The sequence below is a fragment of the Antrostomus carolinensis genome, unplaced genomic scaffold (assembly GCF_000700745.2).
Source record: "Antrostomus carolinensis isolate BGI_N321 unplaced genomic scaffold, ASM70074v2 scaffold967, whole genome shotgun sequence".
Lineage (NCBI taxonomy): Eukaryota > Metazoa > Chordata > Aves > Caprimulgiformes > Caprimulgidae > Antrostomus > Antrostomus carolinensis.
Genome location: NW_010327877.1, coordinates 51,877 through 66,246, shown reverse-complemented (window position 1 = coordinate 66,246; position 14,370 = coordinate 51,877). Strand labels below are relative to the sequence as shown.

General features: G+C 41.5%; 1 protein-coding gene across 1 annotated transcript in view; it reads right to left on the bottom strand.

The window, feature by feature from the left end:
* Positions 1 to 5,091, bottom strand: part of TAF3 (TATA-box binding protein associated factor 3) — a 29,451-nt gene extending 24,360 nt beyond the window's left edge. Inside the window, exon 1 of the mRNA XM_010172022.1 lies at positions 3,259 to 5,091. Within this exon, the coding sequence (XP_010170324.1) occupies positions 3,259 to 5,091 (1,833 nt within the window). The remainder of the gene's footprint in view (positions 1 to 3,258) is intronic.
* Positions 5,092 to 14,370: the final 9,279 nt, after the last annotated feature.

Here is a 14,370-nt window from a genome sequence, read left to right as displayed (position 1 = left end):
TTGCATGACTGGAGCAGAGGGAAAATTGAGGAGCATTCGCAGTTATACAGGTTTCCCTGTACATCGATGACAGGATTGTGATTCATGAGTAACAGCAGTTTACTCTGGGGCTTGCCGCAAGCCCTGCCCCAACGCACGGATGGCTCCATTCCTCATGAAACCGTTCCTCAACGACTTGAGTTTACAGCTCAGTGTATTAAGGTTAGCTGAAACTGGGTCAGCAGCTGCTTCGTGAGCTGCTCAGTCACTCCTACAGCACGCCTGGTAACCTCCATCGTAGAAGCAAGGTGTAACTGCTTCCACTGCCTGCTTTTAATTTGGTAGTCCACGCAAGGCAATGCCCCAGCTCATTGTCTCCTTCTTGTGTTCCGAGGGCAGCACCTCAACACTTACGATGGAGCACAGAGCTGCAGGCAAGCCCTGCACAAAAGCTTCTCTTCCTCAGTGCTGTTACTGAACACTTTCAGCATGCAGCCTTCAGCTTCTGCGTGCTGCCATCTATGCAGAGGACTGGTTGCTGTTCTGTGTCTTCCAGCAGCTCAGGGCAAAAATTACAGAGAAAACTTGATAAAAAAAGCTTCAATTCCACAACAAGATCAGGATGGGATGTACACTTAGGTAATAACTATAACAATACTAAAAAATGGAAACACCATTGAGTCACTCTTTTAAGTATAGTAATATTAGAATATTAGAATCTGATATTTTCTACTGGTCATCAAGAGCTGAAACTGCAGTTTGCCCACGAACTCATCTCCCAGGTTGCACTAACGTCTCCAAAGCGGACACGCCGTGGAAGTTTAAGCGTCCGAGCAGTAACCTCATCATTTGCTCTTCCAGCACAACTGCTGGCTAAATAACTTATTGTGCAACCTAAAAGCTAAATTAAGGAAACATGTACTTTTAGGGGTTAAAATGAAAGAGCAGCATTCTGGAGTAATACTGGGAATTGGGGCCAGCAGAAGAGCATTTACAGTGGATTACTAAGCTTCCCAAATCACCAAAGAGGTAAAGTCCAGCAATATAAGACTCCTTTGTAGCTAACTAAAAATACATTGTCAGTGGATTTGTCCAGTTTTATGTATAAGCAATACTTCTTTCACCTGAACTAATACTAGTAGTCATATAAGCCCCTTATTGCCATGTGCTGCATTTTTTTTGCTAATCTTCAAGGATTTAGCTTCTTTGCCACATACCTCAGGGCACCAACTGATAAAGCTCTAACTCTCCATTTTTCCAGGACACCAGCAGTGCGGCCTTGCAAAAAATGAAAATCGCTCAAGAGATTTAAAGGGGAAATTTATTTTTAAAATCCTGACTTGCAGCAAAGAGGTGGATTTAAAAAAAGCTTATCTATCAAGAATCAGTTTAAATTTTAATTCTATCTGGGGACTCTTTCATGCATTCTAGCTTTAAAGTTTATCTTTTGACAGGGACTTTTTGCCAAGGTAATGGGTAGCTTTGTCAATTTAATTTCTCCAAGTTTTTATTACTGTTGAACTCCTTTTCCTAAAATATATATGCTCATTCTATATCGAAGCTTTACCAGTTTCTATTTGCTTGTGTATCTGTTATACTGCTCTAAAGCAAACCAGATATAGAGATTTGCGGAAGAAATGCAAAATCAAATGTAAGAAAAACAAGCAACTCATCGTCTCTATTTTAGATACACATGTATTTAACTTAAAAAGAAATCTCTGCAGAAATTCTCAGTGAAACACTGACAAAACATCTCTGGCATGAGGGGCAGACAGACAAAATGGGGAATCCATGAAAACACTGATACAGTCTAAAACTGAACATTAAATTAACATGGACAACTGGACCACCACCCTGTCGATCACCGACTCATCCACAAGCAGATAAATGTTAGTTCTCCACATCACACGGATTCTGCACTGAAAAACCATTTGTCAACTTAAAATATATGTCAAGTTTTGAAATCAGCACTTTGAAGTCTAGCAGGTAGCACAACAGGATACAGTGCCAAGAAAGGGAAGTGAGGAATGTCCCAAATCTGAGCTTGTATGAACTGAGTATTACACTCAAAGCAGGATGTAAAAAGCATCTTGGTAAAACCAGAACTTAACTAGTGCTTCCTAATGCTAAGGACAGAGATTTAGGAAATCCTGTAGCCAAGGTTATCGCATATGAGGACAACCTCTTTCTTCTTTCTTCTTTCTTTTTTTTTTCATATTAACAATTTAATGCGTATTATAAGGTGAAGTGACAAAAAAATTAGAGCAAACTCTGAATTAGGGGAGCTGTTTCTAATGGGATTTTAAATCTGATAACATGCAAATATGCTGGTTTCATTTCTTAAATATTAAATATATTCTCAAGATTAGGTGATATCGGAAAGAAGAAATTATCTTTGGCTGATGTAAATCAGTAAGAGTTACAGGAGTGGAAGGAGCTCAACCCACTTGAAAACTAGTGCTCTCCTTCTCTCTGTCAAGCATAAGACTCAAAATGAAAGGTGACATTTGAACATTTAAACCGTAATTTGAAAACAAATTTCTTACTTCAAACAAATTGGAGCAACAAGGAGACGGTCTTGCTAAGAGAGGATTCAGCAGCTCCGCTGAACATCTGAGATAACTGGTGAACTTGTTTATTTGAAGGCAGTCTGCTCCTCATTTCTGTCCACCTGGTAATTTACAGGTTTCTACAAGCTTTGAAATAGTGGACTTTTAGAAATGAAATTTAAAGTTTATAGGGAAGGTATATGGTTGCTGGCCCTACTAGGGGAAACCTACAGAACAATATTTGTACATTGCAATGCTATGTACATTTGCTGTGCGTGTGCCGTTGTTGAGTCTCAGCCCCAGCTTTTCAAAGTGAAAAATTAATTGAGGAAAACCAGTAAGACAATCTCACATTTCACAAAACTGAACTTCATAGAATCAATCATAGAATGGTTTGGGTTGGAATCACAGAATCACAGAATATTAGGGATTGGAAGGGCCCTTAAAGATCATCTAGTCCCAACCCCTCTGCTATCGACAGGGTTGCCAACCACTAGATCAGGATGCCCAGGGCCTCATCCAACCTGGCCATTGGTTTGTCTTCCAAAGAGGTGGGACAATCCTTGAAACTCTTGGGGAACGCCTTCCCTGGAGCTGTTATTTTTTAAGAATACCAAACCTGTAATCACACATCTCTTCAAAGCTCTTAAACAATGCTCAGCAGCAAATACAGGAATCCATGTGCATTTTTTAAGCAAGTATGGCATCTCAACTCATCTAAACAGCTTACCTTTTCATGTTTGTGTTTCTCTTTTTCTTTCTCTTTCTTTTCTCTTTCTTTCCTCTCCTTTTCCTTCTCCTTCTTTTCCTTTTCTTTGTCCTTCTCCCTTTCTTTCTTCTTCTTTTTCTCTTTTTTGTCTTTCTTCTTCTCTTTTGGTTTCTCTTTGTCCTCAAACAGTTTTTCAGGAAGCATTGGAGACAAGGAAGGTAACATGCTGGAAAGCCTCACAGCAGTTGGTGTACTGAACAAGGGCAAAGACATTTCTTTGGGAGGTAACACAAGAGGTGCTGATGGAGCCTTTATCTTATCTTCCTTACCCTTATCTTTAAGTTTCTCTTTGTCTTTCTTATCCTTGTCTTTTTTGCCTTTCTCTTTCTCTTTCTTTTTATCTTTATGTTTTTCTCTTTCTTTTTTGGTATTGCCATCTTTCAACTTTACTTTTGTGTCAGCGTCCTCAAAGTCCTTTAGTTTGAATTTATAGGGATCAAGATCGTCATCTTTGAGTAGTTCCTTCCACTGAAATTTCGATTCCTTGTTTCCTTCCTTGTCTTTATCCTTCTCCTTGGTCTTCTCCTTCTCCTTATTTTTCTCCTTGCTTTTCTCTTTATCTTTTTCCTTTTGTTTTTCTTTCTTCTTCATTTTTGTCTTCAGCTCCTTTTTCAATTTTTTTTTAACTTCTACTGATGAAGCCAACTTAGTTTTCTCCTCATAGACTTTGATAAGAGGTTCTGGAGTTGGTGGTGAAGCAGAAGGAGAGGAGAAATAAGTGAAGTTGGTAGGTGGATTAGAAGGTGTCCCCATGTTTGCCTTTCGAATGACCTCATCAATTGAGTCATCCATTGTCCATGAAATGTCTGAACTTGAAGTCCCACCTGAGGGAGGTATTGGAGTTGCTCCTGCCTTATTTGCATTATTGGCAGAAACAGAAGGTTTAGGAGTTGTAGTCTCTGAAATAGAAAGTCTTTTAGGACTGGTAAAAACTTCTCCTTCTGATTCAGAACCGGAGGAAAACTCAAAGGGATCTGGTTCTCGTTCTGCACATGCACGAGCAATCACAGCATCAATTGAATCATCAATAGTCTTGTCCATTACTGGTACTTTTTTAGTCTGGTTTTCAATATTTGGCTTGTTGGCAGGCTCAGGTGGCATCTGTGCTTGTTTTACTTGAATATTTTCTTTTCCTATCTTGTCACTTAATGCAGCCAGAGGGGTTCTACTTGGTGTTTCAGGCTTGACAGGTGGTGGGGGAACATGAGTAGGAACCTTTGGACTTTTCGGACTTTTTGGGCTCTTGGCGCGACCTGGTGACTTTTTCTCTTTGGATCCAGTTTTTGGTGAACGTATGGGACTTCCAGTTACCACTGGTGAGGGTGTAGTTTTAGGTGATTTTGTCTTTTGTCCTGGAGAACTTGTTTTGGACTTTGTTTTGGGTACAAACGGCTTTGATTCTAAAGTTTTGGGGGCTGGCACTTGCGATTTTGCAATGGGAGCCAGCATTGGTGGTTCTGGTGAAGGGGGAGCTAAGTCTGTATTGTCCTGAACATGAACTGGAGAAAGCATCGGTGGTACTTTTTGAGTATTTATTGAGCTAAGAGGCTCACGTGGTTCCAAAGCTCCATCCAAGGAGTCCCCTTTGGAAACACACAGTTTTGGCCGTTTCACAGGTGGAAGTTCCTCAGCATCAGGACTTTCTAATGGTCGTTTGCTCAAGTAGTTCTCATCATTAATTGCCTCATCCTCTTCCATATCTCCCTCTTCTTCCAGTGGCACTTGCATGGCCTCTGCAGATGTACCTCCATCAGTGGGCACCTGTTCCTCTTCCTCTTCTGTAACAAACAACATTTTTAAAAAGCATTAGGACAATTTAAAATGTGTTTACAGAAACAAACAAACATGAGACCAAATGTTCACATGCATCTCAGCCCAGAAGAGAGAACTGGCCACCTAACAGCTTCCTACCGGTCTACTTGAAAGGCAAGTGTGACATTTCCTCTGTCTCACATCAGTCACCATCACAACTGGCAGGTGCTGTCATCGCAGCGTAATGTCAAACATGTGAGCAAAGGAAAGGAGGGCAGAGCTCACCAATGACGGTGGATCTTGTGGAGCAGGTCCAAAGTGTCAGTTATTTCTTACTGCAGTTGTTGGGATTACAATAACATGAACCTGTTTCGTTAATTTTAAACTGAGGGAGAGAGGTTGAGGCATTTTTTTGCTGCAACAAAGTGGACTGTAAAGCATACATCAAAGTAAAAATCACTGGAATTAGCTGTCTTGCTTATATATCACACCATTGTGACTGCAGATGAACTACTACGAAAATGTCCTCCTAAGACTGGTTTGTTTTTCCTGAAGCAGCACAGTCTGAAGGTTAAAGCAGAGGACCAAGCCCCATTCAAACTGCTAGGTTCTGTCTCTGATACCATCTTAAGAGCTTTCTGCACACAGACATTATCTGTTATGACTCTACGGGAACACCCCAGCATTGCGTGCGCGCGCGTTGGTTTGGATCAGAAACATGCCTTTGAAATGCATCTTCCCATCATCCCTGCTTACTGTTGTTTTGTTTGCACCATGGAGTAATCCTGGAGTGCCTATGTTGGACTTCCTGGTATAGTGAAACCAAAATGAAAGATGTGTTGCCAGAAGAATACACCTACCATGCTCCAGTTGCAACTGGGCATTTGGGCTTTGAGACCAAAAAAACAGCTTTGGAAAATAAAATAAAGCCTGGAACATGCACAGTGTGGACATCAGGCACCAACTGTTTCAAACCAGTGTGGACATCACTTGTGTGCTCTGGTTTTTTGTTTAACAGCTTTTTCCCCTCTACATATATTACCATCTTCAGTCCTAAATGTGTGGTATGAGGGCGCAAAGAAAGGAGAAAATTTACTTGAGATCTCCCAGCAAATCCACAGCAGGTTTGAGAAGAAGAGAACTTCTGATCTCCCCAACCACAGCCAAGCACTTTATCCCCTTGGATACACTTCCTCACTTTCAAAATGGAATTATCCAAGCAGGAAAAAGGATTCTTAGTCTGGAATAAGAACGTCCACATCGGCATTCATCTGACACATTTATATTTGCTGTAATGACATCATTACACCTATGCAAGCTGGTTAACGTTCCTGTGTAGACAACCTCTATTCACTTTACCCCACGTCTCTGTTTACCCACCTGCAAAAATGCATGACATTTTGTCTAGCAGGGTTTCTGCGGAAAGATATCAAGTGCCCTAAGATTCTCCCACGAAATAGGTAGTAAAAAGCATTTATTACGACAGTGGCTAAAACCCAACTTCTTAATGAGCAGGTAGGTTTAAAGAAGCAAACACTGAGAAACTTAGAATGTGACATTAACACCATTTCAAGCTTTGTAAGACAACATCTTTCTGAAATATCTCTTTTCGAGGCATTTATTTTCAGGTTTTCTGTGCTGGTGTTTCTCTACTGTAATGTGTCAATGTTCTGATTTAGGAGAGTTGAGTCAAGAGCCCTGGGCTGCAGCACAAATCTTGCCAGCATCACAAATTAAGTAAAATGAGCTAGCAACTCTGGCTTTTGCCAGAGCCCAGAGGATTTACAGCAGCCAGCCCAGAGAGGAGACTTTGCCTGAGGATAAAGTCTTAGCCTTCTGTGAAAAACAGGAATGTTAGGGAGTTAGGTTTTGCCTGGCTGGGCACTGACATTAAATTTTTTAAACTGCAAAGTTAGAGTATAACTGAGAAATCACTGTGGACTGAGCCTGCACCTGCTATGGGGCAAAAAAAAAATCTGCTTCCAGATCATGGAAGTCATTTCAATCTCTTTTTAAGCTGTTGCAGAAATCAGCTGCCTTCATCTGCTCAAAATCGTGTTGGGGATGAAGAATTAGCATTCATCAGATGTCATACAACACTGGTTGCTACCAAGAAATTCCCTCCTAACCCCATTCAACCTAGCTCACCACTGAGAGTTTGTTTTCATTTAAAATTTTAAAGAGCGATAAAATTGAAAACAAACATCATATTTTAAAATTGGGATTTAGAGAAGTCTTCTCCTCAGCTACGAGATGAAAAGTGCAGCCAAATTCAAACATTAGGAGATGTTTTGATCATGCAGACTTCAGAGATAGCAACATAAACCATTTTAATATAAAAAACACGGGGATAAAAAGAATAAATAAAGTGAAAGATAAACTACTACAACTAACAGTAAAAAAATTACATTTACTAGAAAAACTAGAACATTTATTTGTTAAAGATTTCTGCCTGGTGTCCGCTTAAACAGCCACTCTGTTATACCACATCTCACGGAAGGGCACTGCAATATTTCATATTTTTGTAACTCCTCCTCATCCCAAAGTGCTTCTCATGTTTTACCTACTCAGGATTGTAGAAAATCAGCAGCTGTTGGATCAAAGGTGAAAAAACAAATTCAGAGGAGGTTTAGAGAACAGGGACCAGAGTTTTGTACAATAAAAAAAAAGAGTAATGCTTATTTTTTTTAATAAGGCCAAGTAAAGTTTGCACCAGGCCCGTGAAGTTTCTGTGATCTTGTGTGGAGATGCCAGGGAAGGGCAGAAAAGGTTAAAGTGCCGTTTGTAGAGGTGAGACTAGAAATCGGGGTGTCTTGGCTCCAGCTTTCATGCACATTCCTGCAAGCCACAAAGACAACTTAGTAAGGAAGCAGAAGCATTACCATCCCTTTTATATGGACTTGGATTCCCCAAAACATCTGGAAAAAATTGTCTGGGTCAGTCCTGAACAATCCAGGGACTAAGGAAGTTCATGAGCACTTAACTACTGACACACATTCACCACTTTTCAGACATGCTCAGATGACAATCTGGAATCCTATCGTAGTCAAATGAAACCCAAATTTCTCTTGGAACAAGGCCATGGTCTGATCCTCAGCGAGGACTGGTTTTCTGCCAGGCAGCAGCTTTCAAACCTGAGCCACCACAGCTGTGACTGGGGCAGAAAACAATAAAGAACTTTATTTTTTTTGGGGGGGGGGTTTTAAACTAGAGAAAGTGAAATCTCTGTCTTATGTTCAAGAGTTACAGGGTCTTTTTCCTCCAGAAGGATTCACAGTGGAGCAGGAACCAAACATGGGGAACCATCAGTTTTTAAGTGCAACCTTCTTGACTTGGCAATGAGCATTTAAAACCATGCAGCCACTTTTTCACCTTGGTCCATCTCATTTGCTACCCGGCACTTCTCGACGTGCAATCCTTCGTCCACAGGATTGCTTTTTAACTCTCTTTACTGCCACCTCTCCCTATCTCCGTCCACCTTATTAATGATCCGACTCTTGAGTTAGCATCTGCAGGTCAAATGGATATCACCTCGGCCATCTGCCCTAATAACTCTCTCCTGTAATGAAAGCAGACTAGAGCTGTTTGGGAGGTTTCTCGAGATAAAAGATACATTTTTTTCTCTTTTAGTTGTTGTTAGAGAAGTCAGTGCTGGATCAATATTAATGTTCACATTACTAAAGCCACACAGAGCAATTGTTTATGATGTCAGCTGGCCCCATGCACAGAGCCCGGGTTTGGACGACGCGCGGGTTACAGGAGGGATGAGTTCAGCCACCGCAGCGCAGCCCTGAAGGTGAATTTGTCCAATGCTGAAATAAAACCAGGGAAGTTCTCTTACCCCTGTACTGGGCACTGGTGAGGCTGCAGCATGAGTGCTGGGTTCAGTGTTGGGCCCCTGACTCCAAGAAGGACATGGAGGTGCTGGAGCGTGTCCAGAGAAGGGCCATGGAGCTGGGGAAGGGTCTGGAACACAAGTGTGATGAATTCATGGCTGAGGGAACTGGGGTTGTTGAGCCTGGAGAAAAGGAGGCTGAGGGGAGACCTTCTGGCTCTGTCCAAGTCCCTGAAAGGAGGGTGGAGAGAGGTGGGGGTGGGTCTGTTCAACCAAGGACCAAGTGACAGAATGTCACTTGGATGGAAAACCAGGACACAGGACAAGAGGAAATGGCCTCAAGTTGTGCCCAGGGCAGTTGAGATGGGACGTGAGGAAGAATTTCCTTCCTGAAAGGGTTCTCAGGCGTTGTAAGGGGTTGCCCAGGGCAGTGGTGGAGTCCCCATCCCTGGAGGGATTGAAGAGTCGTGTAGACATAGTGCTGAGGGACATGGGTTAGTCGGGGACTTGTCAGTGTTGGGTTAATGATTGGACTTGATGATCTTAAAGGTCTTTTCCAATTGAGGCCATTCTGTGATTCTGTGTGAAAACAAGCTGACAGCTGGTAGGATGCTGCTTCTCAGAAAACTGTTAAGACAACGTTTCTTACTGGAGCAGTTCTTCACTTGCATGAAAGGATGAGTTAAGGGAGGAAGGAATCCATGTCTCTCTTGACATGGGTCTGCAGCACAATCTCGGGCAGGTCACGCTACGTCCTGTTGTTTTCCCATCTGACAAGTGATGATAATTTCATCTCACAGAGGCACTGTAAAAGCTCAACTGAGTAAATACGTAGCTCCTTGGGATCTCTGAACATTAGACTCCTAAATGCAAGCTGTGGGGATCTGTCACCACTTCAAATGCTGGGAAATTTCTTAAGCTGGATAGTTAAGGCAAAACCCCCAAATTCCTGCACCTTTTAAACAAAAAACTACTAAAGAAGGACAAGATGTCTTTCTTTGTACATCATGTTCCTGTAGCACAGCAAGGACTTCAAAACCAAAGGCTTATTGAATATACCTTCTTAATTTGGCCACGGCTCGGTTTCAGAACAGCAATACTCAACACTTTAGTAATGAGCTTCTGAGTTCATGATGATTGAGGGACTATTTGTCCCCAAAACTGACACAGGAGTAAAAAGGAACAGAAATTCTGTTTTTATTGCATAAAAAGAAGTGCAGTCACCTGTACCACACTATCATGCCCTCCTGGGTGCCTCATCAGAGGAGGCTGCACACATTGCTCTTTCAACAACAGGTCAGATTAAAGTGAAGGCAGGAAAGAACGATGTAAAACTCTACTGGTTGAAGAGAAACACACCTATGTATAGACATTCTTCAAGCAAGAAAACCTATCACACACACAGAGATATATATATATATATATATAAAATGAAAATTGTAATCATCTTGGCCATTACCAGACTTTTTACTTGGTAGCTTCAGAGACAGCAGCACAAGCACTTACAGCTAGATGACATCGTAAGGAATGTGGCACAGATTGAGACAGACAAGACCTCTGCTCAGATCTTGACCCCACCAAAAATTATTGGCTGGTAATTAATTTAAGCAAAGTTCCAGTCTATCTTACGGAAACTGGATTACTATTTCCCTATGTTGCAGGGTAGTGGCAGGATAAAACCATGTGGCTGAGGCCTGCAGATCTAAGAACAGATTTTAGATGTCAGAATAGATGCGACTGCACCCAGTTATGGGGCACCCACTTCTGATGAAGGACATGAACCTACTGGAGTGAGTCCAGAGGAGGCCACCAGGATGATCAGAAGGCTGGAGCACCTCTGCTGTGAGGACAGGCTGAGAGAGTTGGGGCTGTTCAGCCTGGAGAAGAGAAGGCTCCAGGGGGACCTTATAGCGACCTTCTAGTACCTGAAGGGGCTCCAGGAAGTCTGGGGTGGGACTTTTGAAAAGGGCAGGTAGTGACAGAACAAGACATAATGGCTTTAAACTGGAAAAGGGTAGGTTAAGATGAGATATTAGGAAGAAATTCTTTACTGTGAGGGTGGTGAGACACCGGCACAGGTTGCTTAAGGAAGTTGTGGATGCTCTTCCCTCGAAGTGTTGAAGGCCAGGCTGGATGAGGCTTTGAGCAACCTGGTCTAGTGGAAGGTGTCCCTGTTGATGGCAGGGGGGTCGGAACTGGATGATCTTTAAGGTCCCTTCCAACCCAAACCATTCTATGATTCTATAACCCAGTATTTCTTAGGTAAAAGATGAAGCAGAGTCAGACACACTGGCCTAAAGATGGACACCACTTGCTGAAGAGAGCATAACTTGATGTTAACAGCAGCCTCTTACCTCCCATGCAAAGGCTAACTTATTAATTGCACAAAGTTCTGGCAGGTAACAGTTCTTGTGCAAGCTGAGAATTTATTATTATAATAACTCTTGTTATTATAATAATGCAGAATTTTGGCATTCGGTATTTCACATTAACTGTAGTGTGCCAGATAACCAGTATCGGCTATCAGAGCAAATCCACCAAGGATACAATTCTGAATGAGCAGATGTTTCCATGCAACTCATACATGTCACTTTCCACAATTAAACTTCGTCCATAATTCTTTTCTTTTTCAACAGAATTTGAATATTTTATTTTCTAACAGAATGTAAAATGGCCAAATAAAGATCTATCAGTAGATCATGCATTTCTTTTACGCACAGTTCTGCTCCTATGAGGTCTCTGAGCTCCTTGGCACTGCATGGTACCAAGCACTTAAGTCTGGAAGTTGAAAGCATCAGAGTTTTTAATGAAAATTAGGACTTATGAAAGGAAATACTGTGGCAGTGCATGCACCAAAATCTTCAACCCATCTTCTTTTTCAAGCGTATGCTGAAGGTTTAAACACAAGCCAGCTAGGTCACAGAATCACAGAATGTTGGGGATTGGAAGGGACCTCGAAAGATCATCTAGTCCAATCCCCCTGCCAAAGCAGGAACCTAAATGAGATTATACAGGAAGGTGTCCAGGCGGGTCTTGAATGTCTCCAGAGAAGGAGACTCCACAACCTCCCTGGGCAGCCTGTTCCAGTGCTCTGGCACCCTCACTGTAAAGAAGTTTCTTCTCAAGTTGAAGTGGAACCTCCTGTGTTCCAGCCTACACCCACTGCCTCTTGTCCTACCATTGGGCATCACTGAGAAGAACCTGGCTCCATCCTCATGACATTCACCCTTAACATATTTACAGACATTAATTAGGTCTCCCCTCAGTCTCCTCTTCTCCAAACTGAAGAGACCCAGCTCCCTCAGCCTTTCCTCATCAGGGAGATGTTCCACTCCCTTCATCATCTTGGTGGCTCTGTGCTGGACTCTCTCAAGCAGTTCCCTGTCCTTCTTGAACTGTGGGGCCCAGAACTGGACACAATATTCCAGATGTGGCCTCACCAGGTCTCTCAAAAGTAAGAAAGGAAGTGATCATTCCAGAGCATATGAAATTTTTTTAGTGAAAAATGAACGCCAAAATATTCCTGCAGACTCCCAAAATAATTTTCCTATTGTCTAGATAAAGCATGAGATTAAGCCAAAGATATCTTTTGGGAAATTTTAAGTCACTAAGTCAAGAGCTTAACATCTCTATCATACCCTAATAAGTAGAGGTTTTTGACTTCTGTTAAAAGTGAAAGGATTTTTTCTTATGCCACGATAGGTTTTATCTCTTTAACTTGTAATAACAATGGCCTTTTCCCAAAAAAAATAGAAAGTGTGTTTGTAGTCCATAAAGGAAATTAATGGAAGAGTGACAAAATTCAATACCGATATCCTACAGCCCAATATCCTGATACCCTCATGCAAAATGAACACGCTCTGATACCTGCAATACATTTGGAGGTTTAAATGCCAGATTTTATATAGATATATGTGTGTATATATGGTGTATAGATATTATTATATATATAATTTCTCTGTTATATGAACACAATTGATCACTGAACTGTTTACCAAACAGGTGATATACCAATAGATTTTTCTTTTCCTGTATAAAGGAGATCAACCAACTTATTACCAAACCCTGACATTTTCCAACTGACCCTTTCTGTGGGAAGAGAGCTGGTAAGAGAGCACCATCAAGGAGCTCATCTTCCACATGTCTCTATTTTTTCCACTGACATTGCCAGCGAGCTCACTCCAGTGCCTTCTCAGAATGTGCTAAAATGCAGAAACCACAAATACATAAACAAACAAAAAAACCTTTCAGGTGTGGCTAGTGATTTTGCATACACAACTGAAACACTGGAGAGGATGTTAAAGATGCCTGAAATTAAACATCCAGACTCATTAGCCACATTGGAAAATTTTGGCCCAAATGGTTGGGTGGTGCCTTCAACAATCAGGATTAGTCAGAATTTAACTTAGAGGTGTTCAATAGGACTGAGAGACTTGGTGTATACATTTATCAATCACTCCAAAAGTGGTTATTAACCTGTCCAAGAAGCTACAAGTGGTTGACAAAATCACCCTCCATCCCTAATGACAAAACACCATTGATCCATCTTGAAATATAGATGATAGCAACAATCTGATTCAGGACTCACAAATTTCCAGACCAATTCAATTACCTCTCCTACCTGTTGAACAACTGCTTCACACTCTTGGGTAAGCATTTCTTGGTTTGAAATCAAGAGAGATGAACTTTTGAACACCAGCATGAGAATAAGATATGCATAGTTTGCCAGAAACAAACCACAACTATTTAAGCTGTAGTTCTACGTCACAACGTTGCTTTAAAAAGAAACAGTCACATCATTTCTTTTGTCCTGGTTCAAGGAGGAGAACAGGGAACTAATCAGGCTAAAATAAGAAAGATTATCTGTTAGTTTGAACTCAAATCACCAATCTGGTCTGTCATGATGTTCAAATGTTCAAGGCCAGGTTGGATAAGGCTTTGAGCAACCTGGTCTAGTGGAAGGTGTCCCTGCTGATGGCAGGGGGGTTGGAACTGGATGAGCTTTAAGGTCCCTTCCAACCTATACCATTTTATGATACTACTCAAACTTTTGAGCTAGAACAAGCTAGAGGAAAGTCCTGCACCTCCTTTCTCACATCATCACCTTGCCTTGTCTCCATAATGACAGGACTTAATGGGCTAACTCAGATGGAAATATATCTGGGGGTGGAAGGAAAATAACAAAAAGACAAAAGTGTTTTTCTGTCCAGTTGGTAAAATAAAAAGCCCATCTTAGGATCACTCAAGCCTAAAGGTGTGGGAAAGAAGAGGAGAGAGGTGAGGAGCATCCCTCTTCGGGCATCAGATTTTGGCTTAAGGTATAATGTGCAACTTTGGCTTCCAGTGATACTTTAGGACACTGGATGCAAGAAGAACACTTTTAAATACTTACTAGTGTCAGTCCTCATTATAATACTTTTTAGAATATGTAATGTTTATGAAGCCCAACTACCCAAGATTCTTAAAATGACACACCCAGCTTCCTG